A 19,073-nucleotide genomic window follows, 5' to 3' on the forward strand; every position below is an offset into this window, starting at 1 on the left:
CACCTCGCTCAACTAAATAATTAAAATTTGCTATTGATTATCAGCTACTTGGCATTAATAAAAGTGGATCTTGTGTCCTACAAGAGAGATTTTTTTCTCCTTACACAAGGAAAACGTGGTTTTAAACATTAGCATTTGTGATTGATCTCAAATGCTATTTTTTGTCCTTACACAAGAAAACGGGATGGACCATCTTGTCTTCTACAATACATAAAAAAAAAAAGAATGTTAGTGTGCTAAAAAGAAGTGTGTGAGGTCCTGACCACCTTTTTAATTAACGTACGATACATGAAAGTTTCCTCTGTACATAAGTCTAACGAAAAGCCTGGCTTTCGGAACGCGATAGTTTTTTGTCGCTTGGCTTCAATAATTTGCACAACCAGTCCTGAAACATTCAGTAGCCAAATGAATCAGTGCATATAAAATGGATGCTTACGTTAATTACTCGCGACTACCACCACCATATAGCTTCTTCTCAAACATGGTTTCATATGGTAAACTGCCCCTTGGACGCCGCGGAAGTAGCAAACAACCAGCTGCTTACTGCCTCGGCACTTGCATTGCCTCGCCCGTGATGGCTGTCTTCGCAACTGATCGAGAAACGAGCGTGCTTCGCCTGGGAGCTCGAGCGATGCCCAATGATCATATGCTCCACATTCTCGAGCTCCGATCGGCTGAATCCATACTCCATGATGCAGTCGCTCTCGTGAAGATCGGCCGTGGAGTGCGAGTGCTTTGCTCTGTTCGCTTGCTTAGCCTCGGTGAGCTTCCGTGTGGCCTTTGCCAGCCGCTCGTTCGCCTCCTCGAGCCTCTGCGAGTGGAGCTCGTCGGAAGCTCTGAACTGGTCTTGGAGATCCGTGACTTGCTGGAGCAGCACGTCTCGCTGGTGGCACACGGAGCGGTAGTCCTGCTGGAGCTGCGCGTACCTCGCGCTGAGCTGATCGAAGTCGAGAGAACGCTCCGGGGTCTCGAGCTGGGCCACCGCTTGCTGGGCTTGCCACAGGGACGAGATGAGCGCTTCCTTTTGCTGGATCACGGTCTGCTTCATCTGCTTCAAGATCCCGTCCACGGCGCTCAAAACCTGCTTCTGCTGCATCGAGCAGAAGGTGAGAGCTCCGCCTCTGGAGCCGCCGGACGATTCACCGAAGACAAACTTGGAAGAAGGCAGCGACGACGACGAAGAACAAGGCCTGATGGCCACCTCTCGAAGCTCGTCACCTTGACGTAGCGTTTCCACGATCAAATCCTCGTCCGGAGTCCCATCCCGCTCGTTGGACCTGTCCTCCCACGACAATCTCTTCCTCTTTCCCGACTGCTCGCCGGTGGTGGCGAAGCGCATCGTCGGCTGCAAATCCACCCCTGGAAGATCGAAGTGGTGCTGGAGAACCATGCTCAGGTAGTGAGCGGTGGTGACCGGCTTGCCTTCCTTAAGCTCCTTGTGCATCTTGAGCACCACGAACTGTGCCCAGTTGAAGATCTTCTTGGTGGAGCGAGTGGCACAGGCCGGATAGGCGGTGGCTCCACTCACCCTTTGATTGTTGAGACGAAGCCCAATCCTCTTCACCAAGAACTCGAGGTAGACGCGCATGACGTGCTCTTTCACCTCGCACAGCTTCCAGCCACTGGCCTGGCTATGGCCTTTCTCGCTGAAGTACTTCTGGATCTCGGGGCCATGGAGCTGGGAGTTATACTCGGTGGGGATCTCTTCCAGATCGGAGCCGTAAGGGAGGCACAGCGCCTCGCCGACGCTCTTGTCGCTCAGCTCCATGCTGCCAAGCTCCGGGACGTGGATCGTCTTGGACTCGGAGTCATACCCTTGCGTCGCCTTGCGGACGAGCTCCACATCCATGGCCTTGAGCTTGAGCTTGATGAAATCCACCAGGCCTGTCTCCTCGATCCACGCCGCCTGGGGCGTGAAGAGATCGTCCCACATTTGGGGCTTGAGGAAGCGCCATGGCTCCATGGCGGGAGGACACCCCGTGGAGTGGAGAACCCTACCTCCGCATTGTGAAAATGCCGCAGCGGAGCTCCAGATCTCCTTGCCTGGCGCGGCGATTCGCGGATTAGCACCGCATTGGAGGAGATTGGTGGATGGGCGAGAGCTCGCCTCGCAGCTCCACAAACGTGGGAGGAGAGAGAAGAAGAATTAACCTAAAATTTCTGTTCCCGCGTAACAAGATAAAAAGCATATACCTTTACCGTCTGCCCTAAAGTAGTCCACGGACCTTGCCGGTTTAGCAAGACGCCAAAGAGGATCGGTGACCGAGGATGGATTGTCCTCGCACGCCTCTCCTTGGATCAAGCTCCATTTCCAATGATCATGGTTCGTCTTGGAAAGATTCGCTCTTCTTCTCGTGGCTCAATCCTCTGCTTGCCATCGGCGCCAAGAAGCCACTCCAGCGATGCGATGTTCCAGCGCTGCGCGACCAGGATGACACCGCCGAGAGAACACACGCGGGATTGATCCAAGCGCTATCCAAGGTAGGAGACGATCACACCCCCTCGAGCCTCTTCTGGGCGATCGCGCGATGCCACTGGCGGGAGATCTGGCGCACAGGAGCGCTGGCACTGGTGAAAACCATCGCCATCTCTTGTAACCCACTGTTCCTCCGCTACTTCACGAGCTTCGTTGCTGCTAGCAATGGTGGCGGTGGCTTGCCGGCGAGAACAAGAGGCTATCTTCTCGTGGCCGCCCTCTTCTCCGCTAAGATCCTCGAATGTCTGTCACAGCGACACTGGTTCTTTGGCGCTCGCCGCCTGGGCCTTCGCCTTCGATCGTCGATCGTCGCCGCCATCTACGCCAAGGAGCTCAAGCTCTCGCATCAATCCCGCCAACGCCATGCCAGCGGCGAGATCGTCAGCTACATCTCTGTGGATGCCTATCGCCTGGGAGAGTTTTTCTGGTGGTCTCACCAGCTCTGGACGGTTCCACTCCAGATCTCCATCGCTCTCGCCATCTTGGTCTCCACTGTTGGCCTGGCAACGCTCTCGGGGCTGCTCGTCATCCTCATCACCGCCGCCATCCAAGCTCCACTCGCGAAGATCCAGCAGCGAAACCAGTATAACTTGATGGTTGCCCAGGATCAGCGATTGCGAGTGAGCAGCTCCATTCTCTCCAGCATGAAGATCATCAAGCTCCAGGCCTGGGAGAGATACTTCCAGCAACTTATCGAAAGCTTTCGTGCTCGAGAGTATGCGTGGCTCTATGGAGTGAAGCAAATCTGGGCTGCCGGGAGCGTCATGTTTTGGATGTCTCCGGTCGTCACCGCCTCGGTGGTCTTCGCGACTTGCATCCCTCTCTCGATCAAGCTCGATGCCACGCTCGTGTTCACAGTGCTCGCCACGTTTCGGGTGATTCAAGAGCCCGTGAGAAATCTTCCCGACGTTCTTACCGCGATGATCCAAGCTCGGGTGTCGCTCGAGAGGCTCTCCAAGTTCTTCCAGGACGCGGAGCTGCAAGAGGACGCAGTGGAGAGGGATTTTTTCTCGCGGCAACACGACGTGATCTCTATTGACTCGGCCACCTTCGCCTGGGAAGAAACTGGAAAGTTCTCTTTGGCGGATTTGAGCTTGAAAATCACGAGAGGAGAGCTCATCGCAGTTTGTGGTGCTGTTGGATCTGGAAAATCTACACTCTTGCATTCGATTCTTGGGGAAGTTCCAAGATTTTCTGGCAAGGTACTTATCTCGTTTTGCTTTTCGACAAGATAACGCTTGTAAACCATCACTTTGTAGGCCAAAGTTTGTGGAAGCATAGGTTACGTCTCGCAGACCGCTTGGATCCGGAGTGGTAGCGTTCGAGAGAACATTTTATTCGGGGAGGCCATGGACAAAACTTTCTACGAGCGAGTGATCAAGGCTTGTGCTCTCGAGGAAGATCTCGCAGGCTTCTCTCACGGGGATTTAACCGAGATTGGTGAGCGAGGACTCAACTTGAGCGGGGGGCAGAAGCAAAGGCTCCAACTCGCGAGAGCTTTGTACGCGAATGCGGAGATTTATCTTTTGGACGATCCTTTTAGCGCTGTTGATGCTCAAACTGCTGCTACGTTGTTCCAGGCAAGTCTAGTTTCTTTTTAGCCTCTCTTTGATATCTTTGACAGGCATGTATACTCCAACAACTGAGGAACAAAACAGTGATATTGGTTACTCACCAAGTGGAGTTTCTTTCATCAGTGGACAAGATCCTGGTATGTTTTGCCGTCAACTTCTCTGACAATCGATTATCAATTCTTTTTCTACGATTCAGGTGATGGAGTCTGGACGCATTGTCCAGTCCGGGAGCTACCAAGAACTTCTCATCAGCTCCGGGAATATTTTTTCGAGGCTCGTGAACGCTCACGAGGACTCTTTTATCTTCCAAGTTCATCACACCAACAACGAAAGCCATCGCCACGAAACCTATCAAAGACAGCTCTCGAAGTCGAGCGAGAACAAAACTTCTTACCAACAATTGATCCAGGACGAAGAGATCGCAGCAGGGAACCTGGGACTAAAACCATACCTCGACTACATCGACGGAAGTGGTAGTCGATCTTTGCTGGGATTAGTGCTCGTTTTCCAAGCTCTCTTCGTTTTTGGAGTGCTTTCGAGCAACTATTGGCTGGCCACACAAGTTGCGAATCCCAACACGAGCGTCCAAACTTTGATCGGGGTTTTCACAGCGATCTCCTTCGCCAGCACTGGACTTGTCTATGCCAGAGCTCGATTCCTTGTTAGCATCGGCTTGCGAGCTTCTCGGGCCTTCTTCTCGGGTCTTATAAACTCGCTCTTTCGTGCACCCATGGCGATGTTTGATTCAACTCCACTCGGGAGGATTCTCAGCAGAGTACGCTTCCTTTTCTTCCTTTCTTTTTACTCAGTGTTCATTGTTTCCAGGCTTCGTCGGATATGAGCATTTTGGACGTAGAAGTGCAAAGCTACTTCAATTTTTCCTTATCGGGATTGTCCGAAATGGTCGGAATGGTGGTGATTATCACGCTCGTCACCTGGCAAATCCTCTTTGTAGCCATTCCAACCTTCGCTATTCTTTGGAGAATCCAGGTTCGTTTTTCCTTCGTTTTCATATGATCACCTCTTTGATCTTACAGAGGTACTACTTAAAAACTGCTCGTGAACTCGTCCGGATCAACGGGACGACGAAAGCACCGGTTCTAAACCACACTGGAGAAACTGTGAATGGCGCCGTCCCGATTCGAGCGTTTAGAAAACAAAGCATGTTTACGCAAGAAAACATGAAACTCGTCAACTCGGATGCCTCGGTTTCTTTGCACACTTACGCCGGATACGAGTGGCTTTCCCTTCGAGTGGAGTTTCTTGGAATGATCGTGCTTTTAACTGCGGCTTTGCTCGTGGTGATCTTTCGAGATCAACTCTCCTCCGGTATGATAGAAAAAGACTTATTTTTTCAAGGTTTCCTTCTGTTTTGTGTATGTTCTTTGTCAGGTTTTGCTGGTCTCTCTCTCACCTATGCGTTTGCTCTAAATGGCTGCCAAGTTTTCTTGATCCAATCCGTAAGTTACTTATCGGGCTACATTGTTGCTGTGGAGAGAATAAGCCAGTATATGAAGTTGCCAGAGGAAGCTCCTTTGGTTATCGAATCAAACCGACCACCAGCGGCGTGGCCTGCGCATGGAGAAGTTGAGCTCCAAAATTTACAAGTAAGAAAAGATAAACCCATCATGATCATGCTAACGTGTTTTTCCTATAGATTCGATACAGAACCAACAGTCCTTTGGTGCTCAAAGGAATCTCATGTATGTTTCCCGGAGGCAAGAAAGTTGGACTTGTTGGACGAACTGGAAGTGGCAAGACGACGTTGATCAGTGCCTTGTTTCGCTTGGTTGAGCCCGACGGTGGTCGGATCCTTATCGATCGCATTGATATCACAACCATCGGACTGTTTGATCTGAGAACCCGGATTGGAGTCATTCCTCAAGAAGCTTTCTTGTTTCGAGGAACTGTACGCTCGAACTTGGATCCACTGCAGCAGTTCTCGGACGAGCAAATCTGGCAAGTAAGTCCGGTTGATCGAGTTTTTTTTTTTTTTCGCTTAGAACTCTCACAATTATCACAGAGCTTGCGAAAGTGTCAGCTTTTGAAAGCTGTGAAGGAAACCCCAAAGCAGCTTGACTCACTCGGTATGAACACTTCTCCTCCTCTTTTTTTGGTCTCTTACTTGAGTGGTGGGATTTTCAAGTGAGCGATGATGGCGAGAACTGGAGCGCTGGGCAGAGGCAGCTCTTTTGCCTGGCTCGGGTTTTGCTCAAACGGAGCAAAGTTCTCGTCCTCGACGAAGCTACTGCATCGATCGATTCCACCACCGACGCTGTTCTCCAGAAAGTTATAAGGGACGAGTTTAGCGACTGCACAGTGATCACGGTTGCTCATCGAATTTCCACTGTTATAGACAGTGATCTCATTCTCGGCCTCAAAAATGGTAAGTCGGGGAAGCAAGCATCTTTTTTCTTATCTTTTTTTGCAGGATACATGGTTGAGTGTGATTCTCCTCAAGCTCTGCTTGACAACCAAAACTCTCTCTTTGCAAAGCTGGTGGCGGAATACTGGTCAAGTTGTGATAAGTGAATTGCAATATTTTAGCGCCAAAGGTAATATCACTTAGTCACCAACTTTTAGCACCACCTTTCTAATATAGTATGAGTTTGATTTTTAAAAGTCTATTACTTTGATCAGCTCAATTTGTCAAACAAACTACATGTTTTTACTTGTTAGCTAAGAAATATTCGAAGCTAGAAAGGCTTCCTTGCTGCTACCTGTGGAGTTGCCCCTAATGGATTCTAGAGCACAAACTCCTCAGCTTGGTCACAATTGACCATTTCCCTAATTGCGGGAATTCTCAGTGCGATCAAGCTCATCACCTCAAAGAGTGCGTTCCCTGTGTAGCATCTGGCACTGTTCTTGAGCATCCAGACATGAACTGCTGCCAAGCGGTGACAATTGTTTGTGTTCTCTCATTGTTTCTTCTACTGGTGTTCTTGCAAAAGAAACGATGAAGAGATATGTTGAGTCATGTCAACTTAAGCTCCCAGAGGATTATCAATGTAAGTTCTATGATCAAAGTGCTAATGTTTTTGTAGTCACTGAATGTGCATGCTAATGTTCTTTACAGGCGAAACCATCATGTAGCATTTGTTTTCAGTGGCATTCAAAAGTGTATATAGTTGTATATGTATTTATATGCAAGTTTATTACGAAAGTAAACTGCCTAATAAAGTAATAAGACAATTTGATTCACTATAAACTTGCATAATTTATCGTTTTATATAAATCTCAAGGTCATATTCATCATTTAATTTTCTAGTGGCGGATTCAGTGGTGTCTTGCCTCGTTCTCTGCGCCTTTCTGGTTCCAGTTAGCGTGGGTTTGCTTGTACAAATATGGCTCCACCACTGTCGGGAATGCCAACTTCATCTCATTGAGCAGCACTGGTTCTGCCCTTGCAGTTGATATTGAAGGATATGGGAAGAATGGCACTGTTCGTTTGTTCTCAGTGGTTATGGCTGCTCTATGGATTGCAAGGTAACTTCAACTTATTTGTTTTGGTTTTAAAATTTGATGATGGTGGCTTGGTACAGGAGCTGTAAAGGGCAGTATTTTGGAGCCTTCTGTATCTCTTTCCAACACCAGCAAGAACATTTCATACCCAAATCCATTCAATGCAAGGAACCACACTTGTTTGTGCCACAGAGGAATCCCTTGGTAAAGCCGATAGTCGACTTGTCAACTCACTGGCTGATATCATCCATCAATACCATCTCCAAACCGTCTCCTTCACGCATTGATGTTATTTCAAAGATTTTCGTTATCAAGATCAAGTAATAAGTGATTCCATTTATGGAAAAAGGCCATCTTGGCTTTTGTAAGTGAATAGCGGAGTATACACGATGCAATTCGTGGCAGAGCTGGAACTCTTCTTCTTGCCGCAATCGCTCTCTGCCAGGCGAGGTGCGTGTGCCGCAAGTGGCGACGAACAATCGACGATCCCAGATTCCGCAAATGGTACACACGCTCCCACCGCTGCATCCTCACTTCTGCCTCATTCTCGCCTCTGGATGCCTCTTCGTCAAGCCGGTTGAGAATTCCCCGCGCAGCGAGTGGCGCCTCTTCCAGACGCTGCCGGTGGGCATAAGGATCGCCAGCAGCGACGCCGGCTTGCTGTGCATGGCCAAGTTTTCGTACTTATCCTCCATCTTTGTCTGGCGCTACAGCGATCTCAACTCCTCCCCGATGAGAGTTCCTTTGCCGCCAGTTCTCAGCAGCTTAACTCACATGGTGGTGTACAGCCGCGAAAGGGATCGATCGTTCTGCGTTGCTAGCTTCGACGCACCCTCGTTATACATCTACGACTCGGCTCGAGGTGATCCAGGCACGAAGAATGCCCAGGAAGACCTGAATATATCAGAGCGCAGAAGGTCTTCTATCCGGTGCTGGATCACGGTAAGGTGGTGACGTATTGCACGAATCGCCAGATGTTTGCAATATACAACCTGTGGGAGGGCTCCTGGAGAGCTTTTCACGTTGATGCCAATGGGTTGGAGCTGAAATTTTATCGGTGGTGCTACCTTCAGTTGGATCGGGACTGGCTTTTGATGGTGAGCGATACCTATGAGGGACTGATCATCTTTGAGAGACGGGGAGAAGAGTGGGAAATTGTGTCACGCCGTGACAAGGAGTTTCATGATCTGTCGTTGATGGACAACTTGGCATGCGATGGGAAGGACAGTATATGGCTGGTCGTGTATTGATGGAGTCGATTCCAGGAAGTGGTCAGAGGTGGATGTGCCCGATGCCTTGAGGGAAGCTCAAGGATTACCAAAGCTTGCTTGACTCTCCTGTTAAATTCTTGTTTTCACTCCTAGGATTTCTCGAGCTTCTCTGCAGCTAGAGCATGCCTTGAAACAGGATCCGGCCCACAACCTTCTTGCACGTGTGAGAAGAACTTCAAGAGAGACAAAACGCCATCTCCACAACTTCCATATCATTTAAAAGGGATTGAGTGATGGAGTGAGAGGAGGTTAAGAGTTTTGTTTTCTATTATGATGCTGAAGCCTTACTTAATCTCTCCATTGTTATTACTCATCTCATCTTTATAGTCAAACTCAAAACCTCCAATGCTGCGCAGCCATCAAGCCAGAAAACAGTATTTAATCTTCATTGGAAACACATATTTTGTTTATGGTGACCCCAAAGGGTGAACCTTTATTTCTCCATGATGAAACTATGTAAGAAAGGAGAACTTGGCAACAAATGCGATTATTGTGGAGGCGAGACAAGCGGATATTAGCTTGATTTGTAAAAGTCTTACGTTGATCACATGTAATTTGTCAAAGAAACTCATGTGTTACTTGTTAGCTAAGAAATATTCTGAGCTCCTGGTGCTACCTGTGGAGTGTCTCTATTGGATTCTAGAGCACTAAAGGTTCTTGTCCTCAGCTTGGTCGCAATTGGCCATTTCCCCAATTGGGAGAATTCTCGCTCATCTCCTAAAATAATGCATTCCCTGTGTGTCATCTGGCACTCCAGACATGAACTGCTGCCAAGCAGTGAATGTTCTAGGCTACAATTGTTTGTGTTCACTCATTGTTTCTTCTACTGGTGTTCTTGCAAAAGAAACAATGAAGAGATATGTTGAGTCATGTCAAATTGAGCTATGATCAAAGTATTTGTAGTCATTTGTTTTCAGTGGCATTCAAAAGTTTATAGAAAAGTTGTATATGTATTTATTTGTTCTTGGTAAGACAATTTGATTCAGATCGCGTAAGGCATCAAGCGTCCCTGTCAAAAGGAAGTGTCACAGAACGAAAAGGATGTAGGTTATTTTTTTATAGAAAACTTGCACAATTTATCAAAGGCATGGACGGAATTAGGTGTTGCATTTTATATAAATCAAGGAATAAATGCTCATCAATTCATCAATCAATTTTCTAATGGCAGCTTCAGTGGTGTCTTCCCTCATTCTATGCTCCTTTCTGGTGCAAGTTAGTGTGGGTTTGCTTGTACAATATGGCTCCACCACTGTCGGGAATGGCAACTTCATCTCATTGAGCAGCACTGGTTCTGCCCCTACAGTTGACATTGAAGGATATGGGAAGAATGGCACTGTTAGTTTGTTCTCGGTGGTTATGGCTGATCAAAAGGCATTGTCAGCACAAAACAAGGTTTACCCCTACATCAACTTTTGGATTGCAAACATCCCAGCGGGCAGCACAGGTAACTTCAACTTATATGTTTTGGTTTACAAATGTGATAATGGTGGCTTGGTACAGGAGCTGTAAAGGGCAGCATTTTGGAGCCTTATGTATCTCCTTCCAACACCAGCAAGAACATTCCATATCCAAATCCATTCAATGCAAAGAACCACACGTACGATTTCGTGCTTGTACCACAGAGGAATCCCTTGGTGAAGCCCATGGATAGTCGACTTGTCAACTCACTGGCTGATATCATCCAGCAATACCACTGTGGAAGCCCTCTCCAAACCGTCTCCTTCACGACCTCACTTTATTGATGTTATTGCTTTTATTGATATAAGAGGCAGTACTTATTGATTCTAGAACTTCATCTTTCTTTCGCAAAGTTTATCCTCATGGTGCTGCTTGTGATGATCCTCTTGATCACATCCACGCCAGGAGTTCATTCTATGAGTTGTAATCGCGCAATCTACGAGTTGGAAGCTCTGAACTGGTCTTGAAGATCGGGGATTTGCAGTCGTTAAGTGGAACTTCCATTTAGGCCATCTTTATTTCGCGAAGTTTATCCCCATGGTGCTGCTTTGTTGATCACATCCACGCCAGGAGTGCATTCCATAAACGTCTCTTGTCGAAGATTAGATGTGTAATGCCTTCGATGTATGCTTTACAAGCTTTGTCTAGGAAGATCAGGGACATTGGGCGCTTGTCAGCATAAAGCATAACATTTACTTCACGTTCAGGATGCTCTTGAAGCATCATGCCGAGGAGGGTCTGTTGCAGTTTCCAACGTAGTATAAGAATCGCGCTATGATGTGAGAGAAATGGGCTCATTATTCTAGAAGTAATTAGTTTGCCATACAGGACCTTTAGGTCGGGGGTTCGAATCTCCCGAGTGGCGCAGCATTTTTTGCAGCTTTGGCGTAGAGGGGACTGTAGCCTACCTAAATGTATGTACAAATACGTTGTACGAACGCATTTTCTGCAGAGTTTGACTCTCGGAACGCCTTCCATTCCAGTCCACGGATGCTCAAGACTAAGTTTGTGATGATACACTACAAGACGAGCTCTCTCCATCAATTGGGTTACCACTGACATGAATTGGAACTCTACCCCTTTTCACCTTGATCTTGAAGATCCGGGAATTGCTGGAGCAGCACGTCTCGTTGGTGGCACACGGAGTGGTGATCCTGCTGGAGCTACGTGTATTCGTGCTGAGCTGCTCAAAGTCGAGCGAGCTCTCCGGAGCCTCGAGCTGCTGAGCTTGCCAGAGATCAAAGAACAAAACTCTAGAACTTGTTCCAGAAAATTCAAAGAACTACAGGGACGAGATGAGCGCTTCCTTTTGCTGGATCACGGTCTGCTTCCTAGCACGCGTTGTTAGATCCCAAGGATTCTTCTGGGCTTTCATCGTCCAGCTCCTTTGGAACTTTGATCCTCTGGAGCCAGACGATTCACCGATGGCAAACTTGGACGGTTGGACTTTCAAAGAGATTGCGAGCACACTCGAAACGGAGCTCTGGATCTCGCCAAGATTGGTCATCGCAGCCGCACAGCGAGCTAAGAGTTCGCCAACACGTTGAATCTTATTTTGTTTAGGGTGTAGATAGTGTCCTTTTCGAGGTGGAGCTGCGCTGGATTCTTAGGATATGGCTGCACAGTGAACACGGTATCCATTTTTGCGGAAGAGCCGATTGTGGAATTGGCTCCTCCCATCCTCCACTCCTGGAACTATCCATGTCACAAAATCCCCCAAGTATTGAAAGATTTGTTGACATCTTCCCAAATGTAAGGATGTTCCTTCCTTTGGGTATTGATTGACTTGGTGGATATAGAACTCACTCTAGGTACGACTTTGTCAAAGCCATAAAATCCTCAAGCAGCACGGTATGGTAATACTGATATTGATTTTTTTTTGCATCTTTGCAGGTGTGTATGTATTTATATGCAAATACTTTCTCACATCTGACATGAGGCTTTAGCGCGCGTTTTTGTTTTTTCCGAACGCTTCCTCTAGGGATTGTTTATCACCAGAGACCATATCTTCTTCTGTGTACCTCCAGAGAACCCAACCATTTTGAGCTCGCCATTGGAATGCTTGATGGCAAAAATGAGATAGTGCTTTAACACCATCAATGTCTGATCGGCACCTCAAATATGAGCAAAGGCCTCGAGGATCCCACATTACATTTGCTATACTGTGTTTCGTGCTCCAAAAGTCGATCCAACAGTTCAAGAGGTCCAGGTATGAATCAGCTATATAACTCTGGCAATTTTCTCGTCAAGGCATATAAACGTATACATATGTGATCCCAAGGGCGTATGTATACCTTTCTTGCTCCATGATGGAACTATAAGAAAGGAGAACTTGGCAACAAATGCGTGTACTTTTGGAGACAGCCTCAGGCAAGTGGATAGAAAAGAAAAAAGAAAGGTGGCGATGCGCAGTTTCTTGTTTCGTGGATTTGATTTGACCGGAGAAGTTTCGATAACGACCCTTTAATCGAGACCATCCCTTGATTTAGAAACCGTCCGGGCTCTTGTCTGACTAAGGCTCAGTTGTGGCATCTCTTTAAAGCGCGTGAATATCTATCTATCTGATGAGCTACCGTCACAGGGAAAGAAACTTCGATCGTCAATTTTCCTTCGCACTTCGGCCATGTTTGCTATAATAGGTAGGCAAAAGCTGGGTTTGGGCAGGCAATGTACAGTTGTTCGACTATGCAAGTTGCAACAAGCTAAGAGAGAGTGACAAGATTCTTGTTTCTTACTGGTCCTAGTAAAATATTTCGCTTGTATTTTTAAAATCTTCAAGTCCATTACTTTGATCACAATGTAACTCGTTTTGTCAAACCAGCTCACATGTTTTTACTTGTTAGCTAAGAACTAGGCTTCCTTTCTGCTACCTGTGGAGTTGCCTCTAATGGATTCTAAAGCACTACAGCTTCTTATCCTCATCTTGGTTTCAATTGGCCATTTCCCTAATTGCGGGACTTCTCAGTGCGATCGAGCTCATCTTCTCAAAGAATGCGTCCCGTGTGTGGCATCTGGCACTGTTCTTGAGCATCCAGATGTAAATTGTTGCAAAGCAGTGAATGTTCTAGGCCACAATTGCTTGTGTTCACTCATTGTTTCTTCTACTGGTGTTTTTGCAAAAGAAACAATGAAGAGATATGTGGAGTCTTGTCAAGTAGTGCTCCCAGAGGATTATCAATGTAAGTTCTGATCAAAGTGTTTGTAGTCACTAAAATTTTGCTATGCTATTGTTCTTTGCAGGTGAAGGCATCATGTAAGGTATTTATATGCAAATACTTTCTAGTTATATATTTATATGCAAGTTTGTTCTTGGTGTTTTCTAATTTCAACCTATACCATTCTTATTATAAACTTAAGACCATTTGGTTCACTAGAATTTTAGAAAGCTTGCACAATTTATCAAAGGCATGGACAGAATTAACTATGGCCTTTTGTATAAATCTCAAAGAAATTCTCAACATATTCATCAATCCATTTTTTAATGGCAACTTCAGTGGTGTTTTGCTTCGTTCTCTGCTTCCTTCTGATTCAAGTTAGTGTGGGTTTGCTTGTACAATATGGCTCCACCACTGTCGGGAATGGCAACCTCGTCTCATTGAGCAGCACTGATTCTGCCCCTACAGTTGACATTGAAGGATTTGGGAAGAATGGCACTACTCGTCTCTTCTCGGTGGTCATGGCAGATCAAAAGGCATTGGTAGCGTCAAATAAAGTTTATCCCTACATCAACTTTTGGATTGCAAACATTCCAGCCGGCAGCACTGGTAAGTAATATATATTTTGGTTTACAAATCTTTACAAATCATGGTGGCTTGGTACAGGAGCTGTGAAGGGCAGCATTTTGGAGCCTTATGTATCTCCTTCCAACACCAGCAAGAACATTCCATACCCAAATCCATTCAATGCAAGGAACCACACGTATGATTTCGTGCTTGTACCACAGAGGAATCCCTTGGTGAAGCCCATGGATAGTCGACTTGTCAACTCACTGGCTGATATTATCCAGCAATACCACTGTGGAAGCCCTCTCCAAACCGTCTCCTTCACGACCTCACTCCATTGATATTATTGTTTTTATTGATATAAGGAATTGAAAGTACTGAGTGATTCTAGAATTTCCATTTATGGAAAAAGGCCATCTTTCTTTCGCGAAGTTTATCCTCATGGTGCTGCTTGTGATAATCCTGTTGATCACATACACACCAGGAGTGCATTCCAATGCACGCCAGGATTGCATTCCATAAACGTCTCTTCTTGTGGAAGAATACATCTGTGATGCCTTTGATGTACGGTTTACAAGCTTTGTCTAGGAAGAACAGGGACATTGGACGCTTGTCAGCATAAAGCATAAGATCCACTTCACGTTGAGGATGCTCTTGAAGCATCATGTTGAGGAAGGTTTGTTGCAAATTGCAAAGTAGTTTAGGAATCATGCTAGTATCTGGTTTCTAAAAAATAGCCATTTGGAATGATGTGAGAGAAATGAAGCTCATTATTCTAGAAGTAATTCAATTTGCCGAGCCATACAGGCCATCAACTAGAGGTGTTCCTTTCTCGCTGCATGGGAACAACTTTGACGTACAGCGGCCTGTGGCTAGCCTACTGACACAGCAACATTCACATTCACTAAATGTACAAGTACGTTGTACGAACACATTTTCTGCAGGTATGGGGTCCCGAATCGAGAATGAACGAGCTCTCTCCATTATGGTAGACACGAATTGGAGGGGTTACAATCTACATGAATTGGAACTCTACCCCTTCTGTAATAAAATGTTGGAGATCTGGGAATTGCTGGAGCAGCACGTCTCGCTGGTGGCACACGGAGTGGTTATCCTGCTCGTGTACTTCGCACTGAGATGCTCAAAGTCGAGCGAGCACTCAGCCTCGAGCTGTTGAGCTTGCCACAGGGACGAGATGAGCGCTTCCTTTTGCTGGATCACGATCTGCTTCCTAGCTCGTATTATTGGATCCCAATGATTCTTCCGGAATTTCTTCGTCCAGCTCCTTGATCCTCTGAAGCGGGACGATTCACCGATGGCAAACATGGACGGTTGGCTTTCAAAGAGCGAGAACACTCAAAACGATCCAGAGCAGCTCTTGAAATTGGTGTCCAAGCCAAAACGAACTCTCATTTTATTTAGGGTGTACAGCGTAGGCAGCAAGATTACCTCCACCTTTTCGAGGGCGCTGGATTGAAGGGTCCATATTAGAGCCGATTGGGGGAACTATCCATTTCACAAAATCCCTCTAACGATCCAAGAATTGAGTAACATCTTCCCAAATGTAAAGATGCTCCTTCCTTTGGGTATTGATTGACTTGGTGAATACACTCAGGTATGACTGTCAAACACGCCAGCCAGCTATAAAACTCTCAAGCAGCATCAGTGATATTGATTTTGTTTTGCACGCATCTGACATAAAGCTTTAGCATGTGTTTTATTTTTCCAAAGGCTTCCTTTAGGGATTGTTAGCTACCATATCTTAGAATGGAGAATATTCAGTAAAATCTCACATGTTTATTCCATGGCATCTAGCTTGTGTGCTTTATCATGTAAATAACAAAAATCCTGCAATAGTACATTATATAGTTGTCTGTGAGACAACTGAATTACCTATGGGAGTTGAAAATCATTTGGTGGAAATATTTTTGTTATGTCTGAGTGCATTATGTCCTTGTTTGCTTCAAAGGCTACCAATATGTGAGAACAAGTATGTCAGCCACAATTTCTATATCAATTAATGATTTAGTCTAAAATATGTTTTGCTGGTTTGAAATTTGTATTAGATTGCCATGATGAATGAGATTAATTAACTTTCTATTAGCATGGATTTTATGGAGGTTATAACACTCCATAAGGATGTTAAACTCCTTTTCTAATTTTAGGACAACAACATCCATTATGTTTAAGTGCGTGTAAAACCAAGCAACCTTGTCAAAGACCTTTTTCCAAAGTTGTTCAATTCGTTAGTACAAAATGAAGGACAATAAGAATTAAAAGCAAGGATAAGCAAAGACAAAATAAGCTTAATTTGGTTGTGGACATTTATACTTCAAATGAATCTTCACTCTCCTTAGAATTCATTTATATCCACTTCAATAAGGTTGAATTTTTCTACAAAGTCACTTTGAAGTTTTTTAGATGCCATGCTTTGTTGTGTATATGTCATGACCAAATCAACTTTTGACATTGAAAGGTAGTGACCAACTATTAATCCTATGCTGCCATTGATGATCATGTGGACAAATTTGGAATTTCATGCACCCTATATTTTGGGATAGTAAAGAGTAGTGACAACAACAAAGAACAATAATGAACAAGGTTTAGACTGACCATCTAAACTATAATAAATTGTATATGTTAGTGTTGTGAAGTCCAAGTGTACGGCTATGATACTATATACTAATATTAATAACAATAAACAATAAAACTTTACCATCTAACACCACATTTGCATTGGTTTATACATACCATATGTTTGCCACAAAATGCCAACACGCTTTGTTGTAAGTAATGCCTTCTTTGTATTGTATTGTGAAGCTTATTGGTTCAACCATTAAAGAGCTGTTGTAGCATAGTTTATGCCCCATCTAAGCCCAGTCACTTTCATGTTGATTCTCTAATTGTTAGCAAATCTTCCATAGGTTCTTTAACATGTAAACACTGGGCTATTTATGTTTAAATGGCTCTCGATAGAAGTGCATCCTTGAGTAGCTAAGGCCATGCAAAATTTCCTCCATCATGTCATATTATAAAAGCTTGGAATTGATATAACTTCTCCTTGGAATCAAATTAAAATTATTCACAAATTGGCTTTTTCATTTCTCTGAAATCAGCAAATATAAGGGATGAGATTGAGAGCCTTCCCTCTTACCTTATAACTTCTCCAAACAATTGCAACGTGGGTTTAAACAATAGCCGTAATCATCAAACATTCATGACAAAAGATCTGTTGGGAAATGAAACAGTTTTATGAAAAAACTTTACTTATTTGGGTGGGCTTTAAACCCATTGCTAGTGCAGTGAGGTCCATTATGAACACCATTGAGAACAAGTCCAATAGGAAGTTGTAAAATGAAAATACTGTGGATAAAAAAGCCTAATAGGAAGTTACTTGTCAAGAACATTATCGGGAGCAAAGTCTAATGAAAAGTTGCCCATAAGAAACACCAATGAGAGCTAAGTCTAATGGGATATTCCTTGGTAGGAATATCATTAGGAATATAATACAAATAAATTCATATTAGGAAAGCATGTAATTTTTGCAGGCAACAGCACTTCAAATTCTTTCTGGAAAACACTACGTCTTAATCACTTCAAAAACATTGATTTCTTGCTTAATTTTTTGACACAAAAGAAAATTAAAACTAAAAACCAATCCCCAACTTACAAAAGCTAGTATGTCTCAAATAGTGTCTTCAACTGATTCAATTTTCCTCTTTTTGATGTTTGTATTACCAATAATAATTCACTTATATATTGCCTTATAGTTGTCGTAGAAACACTGTCAGAAATATATTAGCATCAACAATCTATTACAATTTGTTGTGAATTATCACAGAACTTACTTCTACCCATGAAACTTGAGTTGGCTGATTAATTTGTCTCCTCTGGATCATCATAATCATGCTAAGATCAATTGCATATTGGACACCTTGCCTACTTTAAAAAAAAAAAGAGGACTCTAGAAAAAAAAAAGTGCATAACTCATCTTCCTTCCTTGAGATTCATCTAAGTGTAACCCAAGGTATAAAATGTGGCCATTTACAATGCTACACCATAATATTTACCCTCAACAAGAATCGTGAATTATATGCTACACTTCACCATGAAAAACCCAATAATAACTTGATCTAGTTACTACTACTGTAGAAACAACTTAAATATACATTGTTGAGGAAGAAGAATGGATTAAACATTAGAATGCAAAAACCCTAAACTTGTTTTTAAGGGAAGTTTCTTAAACCCATGAAGAAAGAAAAAGTTGAACTTTTCTGTTAAGAGGCACTTAAGAAGTATAAAACAAATATTTTCTGTCAGGAAGACATTTTTCCCGCTAGGAGATTTTGGAAAATGTGTATCCTTAACAATCCCGTCAGGAGATCTGGTATAGGGTTAGGCATAATAAATGTTGATTATTTGTTCCCTAATTATCAACTACTGATATTATACATACTTGCTGTATCTATATACCTCCAGAGCACCCAACTATTTGAGCTCACCACTCTTAACACCATTAATGTCTGATCGGCACCTCAAGAAAAGGCCTCGAGGAACTCACATTACATTTGCTGTACTGTGGGTAACTCACTCCAGAAAGTGATTCAACAGTTGAAGAGGTCCAAGTATGAACGAACTATATAACTCTGCCAATTTTCTTGTCAAGGCATGTAGACTACATGACCCCAGGGGCATATACCTTTCCTACTCCATAATGAAACAATAAGAAAGGTTTGGAGACAGCCCAGGCAAGTGGCTGTTTTAGAAGATAGAGAAGAAAAACAGAAAGGTGGTGATGCCTAGTTTCCTGTTACGTGGATTGACCATTGACTCTTGTTTCAATACCAGCCCTTTAATCATGATTTAGAAACTGTCTGGGCTCTTGTCTGACTAAGGCTCTGTTGTGGCATCTCTTTAGAGTATGTGAATATCTATCTGCTGAGCTACCGTCACAGGGGAAGAGACTTTGATTGTCAATTTTCCTTTGCACTTCAGCTAATAGGCGAAAGACTATATGCAAAAGCTGGGTTTGGGCAGGCAATGTACAGTTCTTCGACTAAGCAAGTAAGGATCTTGCCCTAGTAAAATATTTCGCTTCTTCATATGCAAT

The 19,073-nt window shown here is 44.4% G+C and overlaps 2 protein-coding genes and 1 long non-coding RNA gene across 5 annotated transcripts; 2 read left to right on the plus strand and 1 right to left on the minus strand.

Moving 5' to 3' along the window:
* Positions 1 to 33: 33 nt before the first annotated feature.
* Positions 34 to 2,148, minus strand: LOC9637904. 3 transcript variants are annotated; one of them, XM_024678240.1, is made up of 3 exons: positions 437 to 2,148; positions 267 to 385; positions 34 to 198 (listed from the first exon to the last, which is right to left on the minus strand). In XM_024678240.1, the coding sequence occupies exon 1, from the start codon at positions 1,961 to 1,963 to the stop codon at positions 488 to 490; it is 1,476 nt and encodes a 491-aa protein (XP_024534008.1). In that variant the 5' UTR covers positions 1,964 to 2,148; the 3' UTR covers positions 34 to 198; positions 267 to 385; positions 437 to 487. The 3 variants fall into 3 exon arrangements, with proteins under 3 accessions (XP_024534008.1, XP_024534007.1, XP_024534006.1); XM_024678239.1 differs by having other exon boundaries at positions 34 to 201; XM_024678238.1 differs by lacking the exon at positions 34 to 198 and having other exon boundaries at positions 248 to 385.
* An 88-nt stretch (positions 2,149 to 2,236) lies between these two features.
* On the plus strand, positions 2,237 to 6,631 carry LOC9641418 (ABC transporter C family member 8). The gene is made up of 11 exons (XM_024678237.1): positions 2,237 to 3,678; positions 3,736 to 4,056; positions 4,101 to 4,187; positions 4,247 to 4,825; positions 4,876 to 5,040; positions 5,088 to 5,379; positions 5,443 to 5,657; positions 5,708 to 6,013; positions 6,074 to 6,137; positions 6,197 to 6,436; positions 6,482 to 6,631. The coding sequence occupies exons 1-11, from the start codon at positions 2,269 to 2,271 to the stop codon at positions 6,580 to 6,582; spliced, it is 3,780 nt and encodes a 1,259-aa protein (XP_024534005.1). The 5' UTR covers positions 2,237 to 2,268; the 3' UTR covers positions 6,583 to 6,631.
* Positions 6,632 to 13,118: 6,487 nt separating this feature from the next.
* On the plus strand, positions 13,119 to 13,611 carry LOC9637906. Its single transcript, XR_002992762.1, has 2 exons — positions 13,119 to 13,420; positions 13,482 to 13,611. It is a non-coding gene; the product is annotated as an uncharacterized LOC9637906 (long non-coding RNA).
* Positions 13,612 to 19,073: the final 5,462 nt, after the last annotated feature.

The sequence above is a fragment of the Selaginella moellendorffii genome, unplaced genomic scaffold (assembly GCF_000143415.4).
Source record: "Selaginella moellendorffii unplaced genomic scaffold, v1.0 SELMOscaffold_21, whole genome shotgun sequence".
NCBI classification, from domain to species: Eukaryota; Viridiplantae; Streptophyta; class Lycopodiopsida; order Selaginellales; family Selaginellaceae; genus Selaginella; species Selaginella moellendorffii.